The 18,171-nt window shown below is 37.5% G+C and overlaps 1 protein-coding gene across 5 annotated transcripts in view; it reads left to right on the top strand.

Moving 5' to 3' along the window:
• LOC106084006 (bifunctional heparan sulfate N-deacetylase/N-sulfotransferase) overlaps positions 1-18,171 on the top strand; it is a 575,726-nt gene that overhangs the window by 499,901 nt on the left and 57,654 nt on the right. For all 5 annotated transcript variants that reach the window (XM_013247393.2, XM_013247392.2, XM_059361288.1 and 2 more), the window contains one exon: positions 6,672-8,541. In XM_013247393.2, the coding sequence (XP_013102847.2) occupies positions 6,672-8,541 (1,870 nt within the window). The remainder of the gene's footprint in view (positions 1-6,671; positions 8,542-18,171) is intronic.

Here is an 18,171-nt window from a genome sequence, read left to right as displayed (position 1 = left end):
CTGGGTAATTGTACTTCAATCGAGTTCTTGCCATATTTGTTATTGAATCTTGGCGTTTTAAATCTTCCTTCAGCTCTTCTTCTCGTATTATGGGAGTGACTGATAGGCTCCAAAAAATTTGCGTCTTCGAATTCCTTGATTATTGTTGTTTTATAAATGTTCTTGATGGTCATTATATTTTGAATTTTCATGAACTCCTTTATTGTCTCTTCGGGTGTATTATAATTGATCTGATTTTGTCGGACGGAAGTGTATCTTTGGGTGAGAGTGGAGGCGTATTGTAAGTGATTGCGGGGTGAATTGGCTGATTTATTTTTCATTAATATTTTAATTAGCCTATCTTGAGACTTTTGTAGTGTATTGCAATGAGAAGAGTTTCCATATGCTGTAATGCCGTGACGTATGTAGGATTCCGCTAATGAGTAGTACGCCTGTTTGGTTACGTGTATTGGCGCACAATTATTTAGATGATAAAGCACATAGGAGACTTTTCTTAACTTTTTATTCAGGTTCATAATATGTTCCTTCCAGTTAAAATTATGGTCAACCATAACTCCAAGGTATTTATATGTACCAACTACCTCGATTATTTTATCGCATGTATCATTTGCAAATGTTGTAGATAGTTGTTTCTTATGCAGGCAGTCATTGTTATGAAACTTTATGTTTATGTCACACGTTGGAATGTGAGGCTGTTTAATATGCATTAGCTTGGTTTTGTTCGCATTGATGATTTATCCATTGTCATGGCACCATTTTGTTATGTTGTAAAGCTCATTTTGCATATTCTCTACTGCTCTCTCCAAATCATTGTGCGCAACAATTATAGCCGTATCATCAGCATAGGCAAATATTTTGCTGCAGTTGGCTTGTCTAATCATTTCGTTTGCATATATTAGGTATAGTATGGGCCCGAGTTTTGATCCTTGAGGAACTCCATAATGCAAATCCTTCTCCTGGCTCAGATGTTCATCAATTTTGACTCTGTATTTTCTGCAGTACAAGTAGTTTTTGATCCATTCAAGGCAGTTTCCTCGTATGCCAACTCTTTCCAGTACATCAAGAAGTTTTGCATGTGATAAGGTGTCGAACGCTTTGCTAAAGTCAACAAATAGTACGAGGCAATGCATTTTTGTATCTAGACATTTATTTATATATGATGAAAAGTGACCCAGTAGTTGGTTAATATTTCGTCCTTTTTGGAAACCATATTGCTGCTTGCTTATAATCTTATATCTGCACAAAAAATCGTTCATCCTTCGTACAACAATTTCTTCCAGTACCTTTTCGATCACTGGTAGAATAGATATTGGTCGATAATTGTTATAGTCAGTTTTATTTCCATTTTTATATATAGGCCTTACAAGTGCAGTTTTAAACATATTGGGAATTACGTTTTCATTTAAACTGGAGTTTACAATGTTGGTTATTATTGGTGCAAATATTTCTGCATTTTTTCTAATATCCACCGGTCGAATCCCATCAAAGCCGGCTCCTTTATTGGAATTAATGTTTTTAATTATATTTAAAATTTCAGTTTCATTGGTTTGTTCCATAAAAATTGTATTTTGGGCTCTTATTACTTGAGAAAAGTTTGTTTTTATATCACAGTCATGAAGAATATTTTGGACATTTGCTTTAAATTGTATAGCGAATTCTTCGGTAACTATTTTTAGGTCTATATTTTTGAAGTTTCTCTTTATGACTTCATCCACATTGTGAGTTTTTTTTCCCGATAATTTCATTTATTAATGACCAGGTACCACGCATGTTTTTTCTATTTTTTATGAATTCCTTCATCCTGTATTCATTTTTGGCATTGTTTATCATTTGGTTAAGTTTGTTGTTGAATGATTTATATTCTCTTTCTTTTTCTAAATTGTTTCTGTTTTTTCTATGCCGTTGATAAAGTTTGTCTTTCATATCGCAACATTTCAAAATTTGGTCACTCAGCCATGGATAATTGTTTCTTTTTTTGATTTTTTTTGACATTTGGGTCGAGTTTGAATATATTTCTTTGAATTTGAGATACATACTTTCAAATTTTGCGTTGCAGCTTTCATTTTGATTAATTATATTCCTCCAATCTGTTTTTTTTATAAGATCATTTACTTTTTTAGAATTAACTGAAAAAAATTTAGATGGCTCCTTGCTAATGCTTGCATTTCCCTTCGCTGTGCATTCGCTGCTTATAAATTGGTTGCTGTCGACTCCCATACATCCGAATAGGGAGTAGTGATCCGAAATAGTAGTGAGTATAACCGATGCGCTAGCTGATGGTGTGGATTTGGTTTTACGTATAAATAGGTGGTCAATGCACGTACCTTTATTTTTGTTTACCTCTTCTCTTGTTATGTTGGTAACCATGCATTCTAAACCATAAGCGGACATCATATCCAAGTAAGATCTAGTGGTTTTGTTTATTTCTGCGGCTATATTAATATTCATATCACCAATTATTATTAAGGCCTGATTTTTATGAATTTCTTTAATACTATGTTCCAACTCATCTATAAACAATCTTGTGTTTTTACTTGGAGGGCGATAGATAGATAGAATAGATAGTTCTTTATTGCCAATCGATATGTCTAGTCGAATTGATTCATAATATTGGGTAGTAAGATTCATTGTGATGTACTTTAAGTTTCGTTTCACATATATGGCTATACCACCGCCAATACCCTCTCTGTTAAGAAAGGTGCCATTGAAATCATTAATATTAAAAAGGTCATTTTCATCATCTGCAATATTTGTTTCGACGAGTATAATTAATTCAATTGAATCGATGATTTTATTTATGTTGGCCAAGAAGGTTGAGAAGTTTTTTCTTAACGATCTAATGTTCATATAAATAAATGAAAGTGGATACTTCAAATAAAACTCACTTATTTGATTGTAATTATAAATTAATTCAGTATTATTGTTCATTTTATTTTACTTTTTTATCAATCTTTTTCTTTATCTATGTAATTGTACTTTTCAAATTCAGTCCTTAGACGTAATTCACTTTTAATGTATTATGAAGTCTATTTCTTCGATTTTGATATATATATATATTTGTATTTTCTTTTCAATAAATAGTTCAACTTTTCATATATTTTCCCAGTTCTCTCTTATTGTTTTTATTGCAATCAATAATTTATAATCGCTGTGTTTAGCATATCATTTGTAAATCACTTTCACAGTTGATGTTGACTACGGGAGATTTCTCAATTTTTCGTGCATAAATTTCCCCATGCTTCACCCATACAAACTTCCAATTGGCATCGCTGGCTTTGTTTTTTGCCATCCACAACAAATGTCTTTTGCTTGCAGTCAACTGATCATTTATATAAATGTACTTATGTTTGCCCGTTCCATCGTCATTGTTGACATCAGTTGCTTCGATTCTATGCCTTTCAATTTTGTCCATTATTTCTCTCTTCTTACGAAGAGAGCAGAACTCAACAATAAGCTTTGTTTTCCCTTTCGTGAGGTATGCGTTATCGATGTCGTTCTCAGTCATTTGTACATTCAGCTTTGCTGCTATTTTCTCTACTGTTTCAACTGCGTTTATGTTGTTGTTGTTTAAGTTGTTAATTTCAATGTTTTTCTCTAATACTTTCTGTTCAAGTTTACTTATTTTTGTTTCCATTTCATACATACGTTTGTCTTTCTCTCTGTTCTCCTTTTGCAGTTCACTGACCTGGCTGCTGAGACTAGACACATTATCATTGATTTGCATTAAAGTTGCTTGTTGATTTTGTAGTTGCATACTTATAGACGATAGTTGAGCTGTCATTTGCGACATATTTAGCATCATTGTTTTCATTGCTTCGCTTATGTCTGATGTAGAGATGTTTTGTTGTTGATGTTGTTGTAAAGTTTGTTCTTGTTGGATTTTGGTGTTTGGTGCGTTGTCTTTGAAGCGCTTGTTGTTTTCATCAAATAATTCATCGTCTTCATCGTTTCTTCGTTGTTTTTGTGTTGGGGAGTCAGAGACCAATATGTGGTAAGAAGAGTTTCTTCTTTCTCTGCATTTATGACACTTCCATAAGGCCTTTTTTTCGGCACTCATCCCATTGTAAGACGATTGTTGGACAGAACAGCAAGGTGAAAAATGAAAACAGGCGTCACATATGCAGCATTTCATAAATTTACTTTTAATTGACAATTCGCATTGTGCACATCTTAGAGTTTGATTTGTTGCCATTACGCAATCACTTACTCTCTCACACTCGCGATAACAATCAAAGAAAAATATAAAATAGAAACAGATAAAAATTCTGGCTTTATGTGTATCTATGCGCTCAATTTCAGGACGCGTCCGTTCGCAATGAAGGCAGCTAACTAACTATTGATCTAGGATCCCACAAACTTCTTGATCGTCTCGACATTCTGAGTCCATCTAGCCATGTACGTCCGTCCGTCTGTCGAAATCACGATAGCGGTCGGCGCTTGAAATTTTGCACATATGCTCAATATTGATGTACGTCGTTGAGGAATGCAAATGGGCCATATCGGTTCAGTTTTGGATAATGCTCCCACACTCATAGAAAAAAAGATTGCGGAAAATAGCAAACACTGTCTGCTGATTATTAGTAGTAAATTGTGGCAGTACTGCAATTTCAGGGTAGCAGGCTTACTGCTGAAAATTCTGTTGTTTGCTGAAGATGACTGCCGCTTAATTACGAAGGGGATGTTAGAAGAAACAAGTAAAAAGGCATTAAGTTCGGCCGAGACGAACTTTGGATACCCACCACCTCGGGTAAATATGTAAACCACCTTTCGTCATAAGCCGATAAAAAATGCACAATTTGTGCCCTCATAGCAGCTATATTGAAATATGGCCCGATTTGGACCAAATTCGGAACGGACATTGAGTTGTTTAATAATTATAAGCCATTGTTCAATTTTGTAGAACAAAATATTGTTCTTTATGGTAGCTATATCCAAATATAGACCGATCTGAACCACATATGACACGAAGAGCCTAACATAAGTCGATGTGTCAAATTTCAACGAAATCGAATTATTAATGCTCCTTTTAAGGGGCCAAGACTTTAAATCGAGAGATCGGTCTATATGGCAGCTATATTCAAATCTAGACCGATCTGGGCCAAAATGAAAAATAATATCGAGGGTCCTAACACAACTCACTGTCCCAAATTTTGGCAAAATCGGACAATAAATGCGCTTTTTATTGGTCCAAAACTCTAAATCGAGAGATCGGTCTATATGACAGCTATATCCAAATATGAACTGATCCAGGCCAAATTGCAGAAATATGTGAAAGGGCCTAACACAACTCACTGTCCTAAATTTCAGCAAAATCGGATAATAAATGTGGCTTTTATGGGCCTAAGATCTTAAATCGGCGGGGGCTATATCAAGATATAGTCCTATATAGCCCATCTTCAAACTTAACCTGCTTATGGACAAAAAAGGAATCTGTGCAAAGTTTCAGCTCAATATCTCTATTTTTAAAGACTGTAGCGTGTTTTCAGCAGATGGGCGGACAGACGGACGGACATGGCTAGATCGTCTTAGATTTTTCCGACGATCAAGAATATATATACTTTATAGGGTCGGAAATGGATATTTGGCTGTGTTGCAAATGGAATGACAAAATGAATAGACCCCCATTCTTCGGTGGTGGCTAGAAAAATAGAACACATATGTAAATGTGTGTCTCAGTGGATGTTTATAATCACCACTGAATGTACACTTTCCATAACATTTATTCTATGGAAATTACATCTCGCATTACATCTCAGACCACTCATTCAAGCTTATATAATTTTTATTTGAAATATGTGCCCTGTAGGTTCGGCAAAAATAAGCACACAAGCAATGCAAACAGCATTATACCCGAAATAGGTGCATTTTTGGCATCGACTTATTTAAAAAAAGGTCCAAAAATCTAAATGGGACAAAAACGGGCAAAACTTTTTTGAACATATATATAGTCCATGTTATCTCCATGTAAACCGGTCCCCGGATTTGACTTCTTGTACCCAATCAATACCCGATTTGATTGGTTGAGTTTAGTGATTCCCAAACACCTCATTATGAAACTAATTAGAGGGAAACTAACTTCTTACAATATCAATTGAGTGTTGCCGATCCAAATTTAAGTTTAATGATAAGGGGACCTCCCGTTTTATGCCGAGTCCGAACAGCATTTCACTGAAAAGTTACACCTCTCGCAAATGTTGCCCGCATTTGGTGGTGGGATAACCACCGCTGAAAAAAATTTTAAGGTGTTCTCTTCGGCGGCATATGGTCCCAGGGGTTTGGATGCGATGCACCACGGTCGCTCCCAATTTTGATTTCATAGATTACAAAATAATTCAAATGCAGACCGAGTTAATAAGGGCAAATTTTTAGAGCAATCCATGGTGGTGGGTACCCATGATTCAGCCCGGCCGAATTTAGAAAAGTTTTACTTGTTTTTTTAATGCTCGTGTAATGTTTAAATGCTTGGATTACAAGTGCAGAGGTCGTGGGTTCGATTCCCGCCAGAAGCCTTGGTCTGTCGCTACTGTGGTATCACAATGGACTTAAAATTGTCTCAGTGAGTCTGTAAAGGACTGCCACTCTTACCTAACCTAACTCTAACCTACCAAGAACACAAACACATTATTTAATTTTTTCTCTAACGTCATTTGTTTTTCTCTTATTCATTGCAGGTACAAAATTGAAGTAGCTGGTAAGAGTCTTCCATCTCTGACGAATCTCGACAAGGGCCGCTATGGTGTGATAGTATTCGAAAATCTTGATAAATACCTACACATGGACAAATGGAATCGAGAACTCCTCGACAAGTATTGTCGTGAATATTCGGTGGGAATTGTGGGTTTCGTCAGTCCCAGCGAGGAGACGTTGGTGGCGGCTCAGCTCAAGGGATTCCCCCTTTTTGTACATACAAATCTTAGGCTAAGAGATGCTAGTTTGAATCCCGCCTCACCTGTTTTGCGGCTAACGCGAGCAGGTGAAACGTCTTGGGGTGCCTTACCCGGGGATGATTGGACAGTGTTTCAGCATAATCATTCCTCATACGAACCCATTGAGTGGGCTCAACGCAACAGTCAGGATTATCCTTCGGATGCTGGTGGTCAGGTGCACTTGCCTCTGACAACTGTGCTACAGGATCATGGCCAATATGATGGCATCAAACGCATATTTTTTGGTAGTAATTTGAAGTTCTGGCTCCATCGTCTTTTATTCTTGGACGCCTTGTCGTACTTAAGCCATGGCCAGTTGAGTTTGAATTTGGAGCGCATGATTCTGGTGGACATCGATGATATATTTGTGGGTGAGAAGGGCACTCGCCTAAGACCAGATGATGTGCGTGCACTGATAGCCACTCAAAAAATCATTGCCTCTATGGTTCCTGGCTTCCGTTTTAATTTGGGCTTTTCGGGAAAATACTTTCATCACGGCACTAGGGAGGAGAACCTGGGCGATGATTTTCTATTGCAAAACGTTCCAGAGTTCACTTGGTTCTCCCACATGTGGAAGCACCAGCAGCCTCATTTGTATGATAACCTGACGTTGCTCATGTCCGAAATGCAGCTCAATCACGCGTTTGCAGTGGAACACCAAATACCAACAGATTCGGGTTACTCCATCTCGCCACATCACTCGGGGGTATATCCTGCGCATGAAATTCTCTACGAAGCCTGGAAGAAGGTGTGGAATATAAAGGTTACTTCAACGGAGGAATATCCGCATTTAAGGCCGGCCCGCCTTCGCAGAGGTTTCATTCATCGCAATATCATGGTATTGCCTCGACAGACATGTGGTCTTTTCACCCACACCATGTACATTGACCGCTATCCAGGGGGACGCGACAAACTCGATGAGTCCATACAAGGAGGAGAACTCTTTCAGACCATTGTCTATAATCCCATCAACATTTTTATGACGCACATGTCAAACTATGGTTCCGATCGCTTAGCTTTATACACGTTTCAATCCGTCATCAAATTCCTACAGTGTTGGACAAATTTGAAATTGGCCTCGGCCCCGCCCATACAACTGGCGGAAATGTACTTCCGCCTGCATCCCGAAGAAGTGGACCCTGTATGGGGGAACCCTTGTGATGATCCTCGTCACCGTAAGATATGGTCCAAAACCAAAAGCTGTGAATCCCTGCCAAAGTTCCTGGTGATAGGACCACAAAAAACCGGAACGACTGCCCTCTACACTTTCCTGTCCATGCACTCCAGTATAGCGAGCAACATTCCCAGCCCCGATACTTACGAAGAGATACAATTTTTTAACGGCAACAACTACTATAGAGGCTTAGATTGGTATATGGATTTCTTTCCGTCCTCGGAATCGAATACGAGCACAACTGCACCAACCTCACGCTACATGTTCGAGAAGAGTGCCACCTATTTCGATGGCGAAATGGTACCGAAGCGAGCCCATGCTTTGTTGCCTCACGCAAAAATTGTCTCGATTCTGATATCGCCTGCAAAGAGGGCATATTCGTGGTATCAACATCAGAAGGCCCATGGTGATGCTATTGCCAACAACTACAGTTTTTATCAGGTGAGTATTTTATACACCAATTATGATATGGGTTGCCCAAAAAGTAATTGCGGATTTTTCATATAGTCGGCGTTGACAAATTTTTTCAAAGCTTGTGACCCTGTAATTGCATTCTTTCTTCTGTCAGTTATCAGCTGGTACTTTTAGCTTGCTTTAGAAAAAAAGTGTATTTGATTAAAGTTCATTCTAAGTTTTATTAAAAATGCATTTACTTTCTTTTAAAAAATCCGCAATTACTTTTTGGGCAACCCAATAGAAGCGCTGAGACCTTTCTAAAGATAGATATACGAGGTGGGATACGTGTAACTCGTGTTATTTACGATTGTTCTGTTGCGTTACGTTGGTGTTGGTACTCATACACCTTAGGCTCGTTTTCGATTTTTGCTTATTCCAAAAACTGGATCAAGAATTTGCCTAGGAGAAAAGCATCGTTTATCGGTGGTTCGAAATGGATTGCACGTCTATTCACGAACATTCAATTAACCTTTAACTGGCTACTTGGTGGCCAATTTTACACCCTCAACACATTATTGCTTTACAATTGCCTTCTTTCTCAATTTTGCGATCCAATCCTTTACGTATCTTCTAACTTTGTTATGGTGGTTATTCAAAAGAATATAAAATACTCCACGTCTCGTTTCAAAGAGCAAATTAATAATTGTCATAAATATTGGTAAATTTTCATTAAAATCGGACATTCTATTCCATTGCAGGATATTGTCGGGCTATAGATCGTTTGCTTCAATTGGCAGCATTGAACCAAATGCTGCCAATTGCTATATATTGGGTTGCCCAAAAAGTAATTGCGAATTTTTCATATAGTCGGCGTTGACAAATTTTTTCACAGCTTGTGATTCTGTAATTGCATTCTTTCTTCTGTCAGTTATTAGCTGTTACTTTTAGCTTGCTTTAGAAAAAAAGTGTAAAAAAAGTATATTTGAATAAAGTTCATTCTAAGTTTTATTAAAAATGCATTTACTTTCTTTTAAAAAATCCGCAATTACTTTTTGGGCAACCCAATATATATATTTTATTTACAATTGTACTATATTAAATATATTACAATAAAATATGGCCAATAGTAAACTGTTCAGTGTGAACATAGTGCCTCAACAAGCTCTCTCCATCGAGCTCTATCGTAGGCTAAAGCCTTGGCGAGGTTCCACGAAATATGGGTTGATTACAACTCTCTTTTCGTACAGCGGATCCATATGTTATTCGGCCGTCCCTTCCCTCGCTGTCCTTGCAAGTTCCAGTCGAAGACATTTCTCGCTCTATCATCGCGCGGTTGGTGTAGGATACAGGGTGGCTGATGAAAGCCGCTACCAAAAAAAAATGTAATAACTTTTTTTCTATTTAATAATAATAATTTAATAATTAATTTAATTAATTAATTAATTAATTTAATTAATAATAATTTAATAATTAATTTAATAATTTAATTTAACATGAATAAAAGAAAAATGTATTCCATACACCGAAAAAAAATGTAGCAATATTCATCATTGTAGCAATATTCATCAGCCACCCTGTATGACCCAACCAAGTCCATTTTCTCTCCCGGATTTCTACATTGATAGGGGAAGTCTTTATTCTTATTTGCAATTCTTCATTTGAAATACGGTTTGGCCAGAATATTCGAAGTATTTGCCGTAGGCAACGATTTATGAAAACTTGAATTTTACGGGTAGTCGCATGTGTCAAGCTCCATGTTGTCCAACCGTCTAATACAATAGATTTCAAACTACTGTTGAAGATTCAGACTTTTGTATTATGTGAGATGTCACTGCATCTCCAAACTTTGTTGAGTTTAAGAAAGCCGCGTCTAGCCTTGTTGATATGTACTCGTATGTCTGCCTTTGTTATTGTGCTGCTAAGGTAAGAGAAGTTGTCAACGTCTTCAATGATATGGTCATTTATAGTGATCGGTGTCAGTTTTGATGTTTCTATCCTCATCAATTTGGTCTTTGCTATGTTTATCCTCAGGCCTTCTTTGGCAGCATTTTCTTTCAATCGTTCCAGTTTCGCCTTTATGTGCTCGAACCGATGCCCGAAGAGGCATATATCATTCGCGTAGTCTATGTCTCCGAGGAAGTCGTTAACACCCCAGCGTATACCATAGGGTGCCTCAGCATTAGTTGCTTCACTCCTTTGTCGATACCGAAAGGTCGGCTCTCTTTTCCCTTGAAACGGACTAAAACTTCAGCATTCCTATACAGCTCCATAATTAGTGTCACTATATTTTCAGGGCGTGTTCCACATTGAACTTTGCGAAACTGTGTCAAAAGCACGTTCAAAGTCGATGAATAAAATGTATAGGTGTGTATTAAATTCTGCAGATTGTTCAATGATTATGCGCTGGGAGTTAATGAGATCGGCACAAGAACGTCCTGGCGAAAACCTGCCTTTTCCTCCTTCAAGTGTAGGCGAGAGACGCTGCAGGAGAAGACTTCCCATCACCCCCTCCAGTTCTTACTCTGGGTGATTGTGGCCATGATCCCCTTTTTCCATCCCGTGGGGACAGCGTTTGTCTCACAGACTTCCCTGATTATTGAGGTGATCGCTTGAGCTACCTCATACCGCAACAGTATTTTCAGGACCGACTGATTTGCCGTTTTTGAGTTAGACCAGAATTGCCTCGATTTTTCGCAGATGGGTGGGGCTACACGTATATCCTTGCGTGGGTTTCGGCGCACAGGGGGATTAAGAGGGCTGGAGCTTACGTCCTCGGTTGCTGGTCCTTCGGAACTGAAGAAACAGCGCCATCGCTCTAATTGCTTTTCAGGTGTTATTAATTTCGATCCGTCCTCGTCTTTTATTATTGCCGCTCATTTGTCTTACTAACTCGTTTCCAATATTAACAGCATTTTCCGCTTGCTCTGACAGCATATTAAAATATATTCGCTTATCTCTGCGAACTAGACGCTTGACCAGCTAGGCGGTGGCGCGATATTCAGTCGTGGCCGCGATTTTAGTTACACTTGATTTTGACCATAAAACGGCTCTATAGTTTCGTTGCTTATCCATGGTTTTTGGGATCGTCGAGCAATGCCTATGATAGAGGTGACCATCTCCGTATATGCTGATGTTATGTCGGCCCATGTATGGGTGCTATTTTTCAGCTTCTCTGTTAATGTTGCCTTGTATTCGCGCACTGTTTCGTGGTCTTTCAGGTTTAAGAAGTTGAACTTTGTGCTTTTTGTTTGAGTCCTTTTCACGACGGCTAGGCGAAGACGTAGAGTGGCCATTAAGAGCATGTGGTTACTATCGATGTCGGCTCCTCGTCTGGTTTCCACATCCATCAGTGAACCAAGAAAGAGTTAGCTGATATGTACGTGGTCGATTTGACGGGTGTTTCCATCTGGTGATTTCCAAGTAAATTTGTGTATATATTATGGGAAAATTTTGTGCCTCCAATAAAGAACCGGTTTCTTACGCAGTAATCAATCAATCTGTCGCCATTGTCATTCCTGGTACAGCCAAGTCCTTGCTTCCCAATGATTGATTGCAGGTTATTGTTGATATTGTCCGCCTTGGCATAAAAATATCCCATAACAAGTTTTTTTCACACCCCCCGCTAACTTGTTGCTTCGCCCCGCATATTTTATTTCTGAGGTTCCCGTCACATCTGATGAGCAATCTACCACCTGATGAGGCATCTGATGAGAGAAATAGCATGGAACTCCGCTCGGACTGTGTGATGTTGCTGAAGAGTATTTGAACGCGATCTCTGATTCGCTATGAATCTTCATCAGAGGTTTTCGTTAAATGGATCATGGTGCTTTACACGTAACCAGTTAAAGGTAAAGCACACCATGGTATGTCGGTTCTCCTAGTAACATCTATTCGAAAAACACCCAATTCCTTCAATCTTCGAATAACAGCACACAATTGAAGATTGTAGCATTGGAAATTTAACAAATACATATACAGCGGTCAAAAAAAGTATTCATCATTCAATGTTTTTTTTTTAATAAGTCTACAAAAGACAATTGGAATAAAAACATATTAAACTAATGATGCAGTAGTGCTTGTGTGATATATATGTACACAATTTCATTGTTTTTAAAGAAAAAAATAGTATTTATTGGAACAAAAAGGGCCATTTTACAGCTGAACACAAAAAATTAAACAAAAAAAGTATTCATCATTGCAAAAAAACAAAAAAATAAATAACATAATTTAAAAAAATTAATACTTTGTTATTCGACCACCGCGTCTTATAACTTCTTTTAAACGGTTTGACATCGATTGGACTAATTTAGCGGTTATATTTTGGTCTATATTAGTCCATTCCTCCATTATCACCTGTTGCATTTGACTCTTGCTCGAAAAATTGCGCGTTCTCAATTTGCGTTCGAGATGTTCCCAAAGATGTTCAATTGGGTTCAAGTCGGGACTTTGAGGAGGAGTTTTAATGACTTTGGGGCAGTTATACAGCATCCACATCTTGGTATTTAAAGCAGAATGTTTGGGGTCATTATCTTGATAATATTGAAAGTTATTACCAAGCCCAAGTTTTACAGCACTATCTTTTAAATTCCTCTTTAAAATGTCAATGTAATACTTATGATCCATTACTCCATTAATAATTTCAAGATTTCCCGCTCCTGAAGCCGCCATACACCCCCAAACCATTAAACCACCTCCACCATGTTTTACAGTAGCAACTGTGTTTCATTCTTCAAGCTCTGTATTTGGTTTTCTGTACACTATGACCTTTCCATCGCACCCAAAAAGATTAAACTTGCTCTCGTCTGCAAAAATGACTGTTTTCCAAAATGATTCGGGCTGTTTTACATACATTTTTGCGAAGTTTAGCCTTTTCACTCGGTTTATTTTATTTATAAAGGGCTTCTTACGTGCAGTTCTTCCTCTGTAACTATGCCTTTTGAGTGTATTTCGAATTGTTTGTGTAGTAACTTCCTTCCCTAAATATTCCATAGTGTTTTTACGAAGAATGGTCGCATTTGTCTTCGGAGTTTTCTGAACTTGCCGCACTAGCCAACGCACATCTCCAACTGAAAGTGCTTTTGGTCGACCAGATCTTGGTTTATTGTCAACAGTTTTCGTTTCTGTCCACTTTCTGATGATGGATTGTATAGTAGATCGTGGTCTATTTAATATTTCACTGATAGTTTTTTGAGTTAAACCATTCCTGTGGTGTTTTATTATCAAAACTTTTACCTCATCAGAAACCTCGTTTTGCTTACGACCCATTTTGACAAAAACTATATTTTCAATGAAATTAAATATTTGCTGTCAAGGGCAAAGCCTCCTTTACTAAATAAAACAGAAAAGGGGGATTCCCAAATAATATTTGAATTTGACTTTGATGATAGCACATCAATGATGAATACTTTTTTTGTTCTGTTTTTGGTGTTATTATATAAAATTGCATTTTTTGCGCTAATTAAATTTATTTTTTGAATTTATTTTAAAACATATTACGAAAAATAAACTATTGCATAAAACTGCATTATTTGTTTACTTTAAATTTTCTTCAATTACCCAAAATAAGTGAATTTATTATCAATTTTGCTAATGATGAATACTTTTTTTGACCGCTGTAAATAAAGTCTACTGATAATAGGAAACTTTCTGACTGTTCGTAGTTGGATTTACTGCTATTACAGCAAAACACTGGAGAAACGTCTATTCCGCAGAAAGAGAAGGGAAACGGAATGATGTGAGTGTGAGCGAATTGAGATGTTCAGGAGCCAGACTGAAGTCCGAAATTTTTGCCAAAGAATCAAACATCATACCGATGGCTTTGGGGCAGGTATATTCTCCTGCAGAGACTAAGAAGGAAATCTGGTAACTTATACAGATAGTGTGCTTGGGATATGGAAAGAATTTTTTCTACCAATCCTGACGATGCTATAGAATGTTTTGCCCCCTAGTCAAAGTGAGGTTCAAGTAACAGTGCACCAACTGAAAAACAACAACAAAGCTGCAGAAGTCGATGCACAGCCAGGTATTTGGCATTTAAAGTGAAGATCAATTCGGTGAAACGTCCAATCTTTATGAATATTAACAAAAATATTTTTTATGACCAGGGAATGAAAATATTACAGTTGGAAAAAATCGGCTCAGCTTTAGATACAACTCCCATATCTCAATACGTCTGCCAAATTTCAACATAATTGGTTCGGATTAACCCATATATATCTTTCATCCGGTGTGAGCTCTAATGGCTGTGGCAGCCACAATTTTAGTCCGAGTATTAAAAAATTTGCTAAAAGATGTACTATTTGGCGAGACATTAGAGGTATTAATATGTCTAGTAAATAATATCGTATCAGGTTTAGAAATAGCTCTAAAATATATATTTTATCTTATATACACAGTAAAGAGTTTATATACATGGTTTTTAGATGGAGAGCAAAGAAAAAGCGCATGCCGAATATTCTTTTTACGAAAACTGCAAAAAAATCTGTAAAAACTAAAAGGGTAGCAATCTTTACGATCACAATAAGTTAGTTCACGGCTAGAACTACTTATAAAGGGTGATTTTTTAAGAGCTATAGAAAACACATAATTCAGGAAATCATATGAAATCTTTATTTGAGTCGTGAGGTAGTACGGTCCATATAATTTAATATTTATTTTTATTTCATGCAAATGTTGACCGTGACTGCGCCTCAATTGGCCCATCCTCTTAGTCCCATTTTGGCATACTCTTCCCAACATTTCGGCCCGTATCTCACGAATTAATGCTTCAATGTTGTCTTCCAGTGCGTCAATTGAGGCGTGTTTGCCTATATAGACATGAGCTTTAACATAGCCTCACATAAAAAAGTCTAAAGGCGTTAAGTCGCACGATCTGGGAGGTCAATTGACCAGTCCCGAACGAGAAATAAAATGTTTACCGAACTCGCTTCTCAATAAGTCCATTGTTACACGTGCTTATTGAAACCACATGTCATGCAAGACAATCTCTTACATTTTGGGCAAAAAAGTTCGATATCATCTTACGGTAGCGCTCACCATTCACAGTTACGTTACGATTCGCATCATCTTTGAAGAAGTACAGTCCAATGATGCCACCAGCTCATAAACCACACCAAACTGTGACTTTTTCTGGATGTATAGTTAGCTCTTGCAATGCTTCTGGCTGATCTTCACACCAAAATCGACAATACCGTTTATTTACCTACCCCATTGAGCCAAAAATGAGCTTTGTCCATAAAATGGAAGAAGCGCGCGATGAATTTTCTTAACAGAGCACACATTGTGATAATAAAATTCAATAATTTGCAAGCGTTGTTAATTTGTAAGACGATTCATGGTTAAAATATAGACCAAACTGAAGATGTTTGACTGTGAAACAAAACATGAAACGTGCGTGAGCTGTTTAAGCCAATATTGCCAAAAAGATAATAGCTAAAAATCACCCTTTATTTAAAATTTTTCAAAGCGGATTTTTGCGAATTTTTTTAAGTGTATAATTTGTGTGCAAATTTTCTTCACTTTGGACAAGAAAAATTATTTTTTTAGATTTCTGAATACCTGAAAATCTTATATATAAAAATGAATTTGTATTTTTTTGTTTGTGTGTGTGTACCTTATAAACTCAGAAACGGCTGAACCGAGTTTCTTGAAATTTTCACAGATAGTGCATAATGATTCCGCAGCGAAAATAGGGTACTACATTTTCTGATATCTGAAGGGGGGCGGACCCTCCCCCTTACCCTAATTTTCAGAAACGCCAGATCTCGGAGATGGGTGGTGCGATTTAAGCGAAATTTTGTGTGCTCTCTTATAGTAACCTACAAACAAAAATTTGGTATTCAAATTTTGGATGGGGTACCAAGGGGTGATCCCACCCCTAAACCTACTAAATATATATATACACCAATCACGACAATATGGGACTCAAATGAAAGGTATTTAAGATTAGAAAACGTATCTGATATCCAATTGTCGGACCAAGTGCTAGGAGGACCCCGCCAACCCCCAAAACACCCCTAAATCGGACATATTTACCAACCATGGCGATATGGGATTCAAATGAAAAGGTAAGAGTAAAATACGAATCTGATATCCAAATTTGGGACGAAGTTTCTGGGGGTAGACCCCCAAAACACCGCCTAAACAGGACTTATTTACGGTATTTAAGCGTAGAATACGAATCTGATATCCAGATGTGGGGCCAGGTGTTTTGGGGGGCCGCCCGAGAACATTCCCCAAAGCAGACAAATTTACGACCATAGCAATATGGGACTCAAATGAAAGGTCTTTGGAAGTAAAGCACGAATCTGATATCTCCACCCAAATAGGAAGTATTTGCCGACCATTCAAATAAGAGTAGAACACGAATTTAGAGTAGAACACGAATCTGATATATATTTTGAAAGCCAAGTCACTGAGTGGCCGCCCCTTCCCCCTAAACACCCACCAAACCGGCCATGTTTGCCGACTGTATAAAAATTTAGCTCAAATGAAGGGTATTTAGGAGTAAACCATGAATCTGACATCAACATTTGGGAGAAACTGTCTAGGGGACGTCCCACCACCATAACAACACCCAAGTAGGACGAATTTGCTCACCAAGACAATTTGGGTCCCACTCCCCAAAACACCCCTAAATCGAGCATATTTACCGACCATGTCAATGTGGGGCTTAAATGAATGGAATTGGGGGTAGAGCAAGAAATTGATACCCACTTTCGGGAGCAATTTTCTAGGGGTCTACTCCTTTCCCAAAATACCCCACAAACACAATATGGGACTCACATAAAGGTATTTTTGAGTAGAATACGAATTTGATATCCAAATGTAGGACCATCTATTTAGGGCTCCATACTTCCCCAAAACATCCCCCAAAGGGTAAAAATTCTTCGACCATGCCAATATGTGGCTCAAATGAAAGTTATTTGAGATAAGAAAACGAATTTGATAACCAATTTTGGGCCATGTGTTTGGGGGACGCCTCATCCTGCAAACTCCCCCTCAAAGCCAATGGCAACATGGGGTTAAAATAAATTGTATTTGAGAGAAGAGCACGATGCTTATATTTTTTCAGGGCCAAGTGTGTGGTGGTGCGCCTCACCCCTGAAAAAACCCCTAAATCAGACGTCATGAGAATCTCGAGCTGAAATATGAAAAGTATTTTAAAAATGGAGTACACCTCACATCCAAACTTAAATTCGTAATTAGGATCATATGGGATTCAGATAAAGGCACTTATGTTGTTAAACTGTTTGTCAAGCGATATGCTATTTTCGTAGCATGGTATTTCACTAAAAGCTCTTTAATAGTCGAAAATAAATATTCCAAGGAAAATTTTGTTCCATATAGAGTAAAAGAAGGCGCAGCTAGTACCTTAATAAATTTAAATAAAAAGAAAATTTCTTTGACTTCAACTATTTCTTTTTTTAATTAAGTTTATAAAATTTTCCAATTTCTTCCATTTTCAAAGAAACTTTTAAAAACTTAAATTTTGAAGCTAGTCGAAAGATCTAAGTTATCGATAAATTTTGCTGTATTTTCAAATATCGCCAACGAATTTAGTCTTTTTTGTCGTAAAACAAAAATCGATTTCTTTTGTCCCGAAAGGAGATAAGACGAAATATGCCAACAACAGAGGAATAAGTCCCCGCCCCATCGAATACAAGATACTCTCGA

Source organism: Stomoxys calcitrans, chromosome 1, assembly GCF_963082655.1.
Source record: "Stomoxys calcitrans chromosome 1, idStoCalc2.1, whole genome shotgun sequence".
NCBI lineage: Eukaryota > Metazoa > Arthropoda > Insecta > Diptera > Muscidae > Stomoxys > Stomoxys calcitrans.
This window is presented reverse-complemented; position numbering and strand designations above follow the sequence as displayed.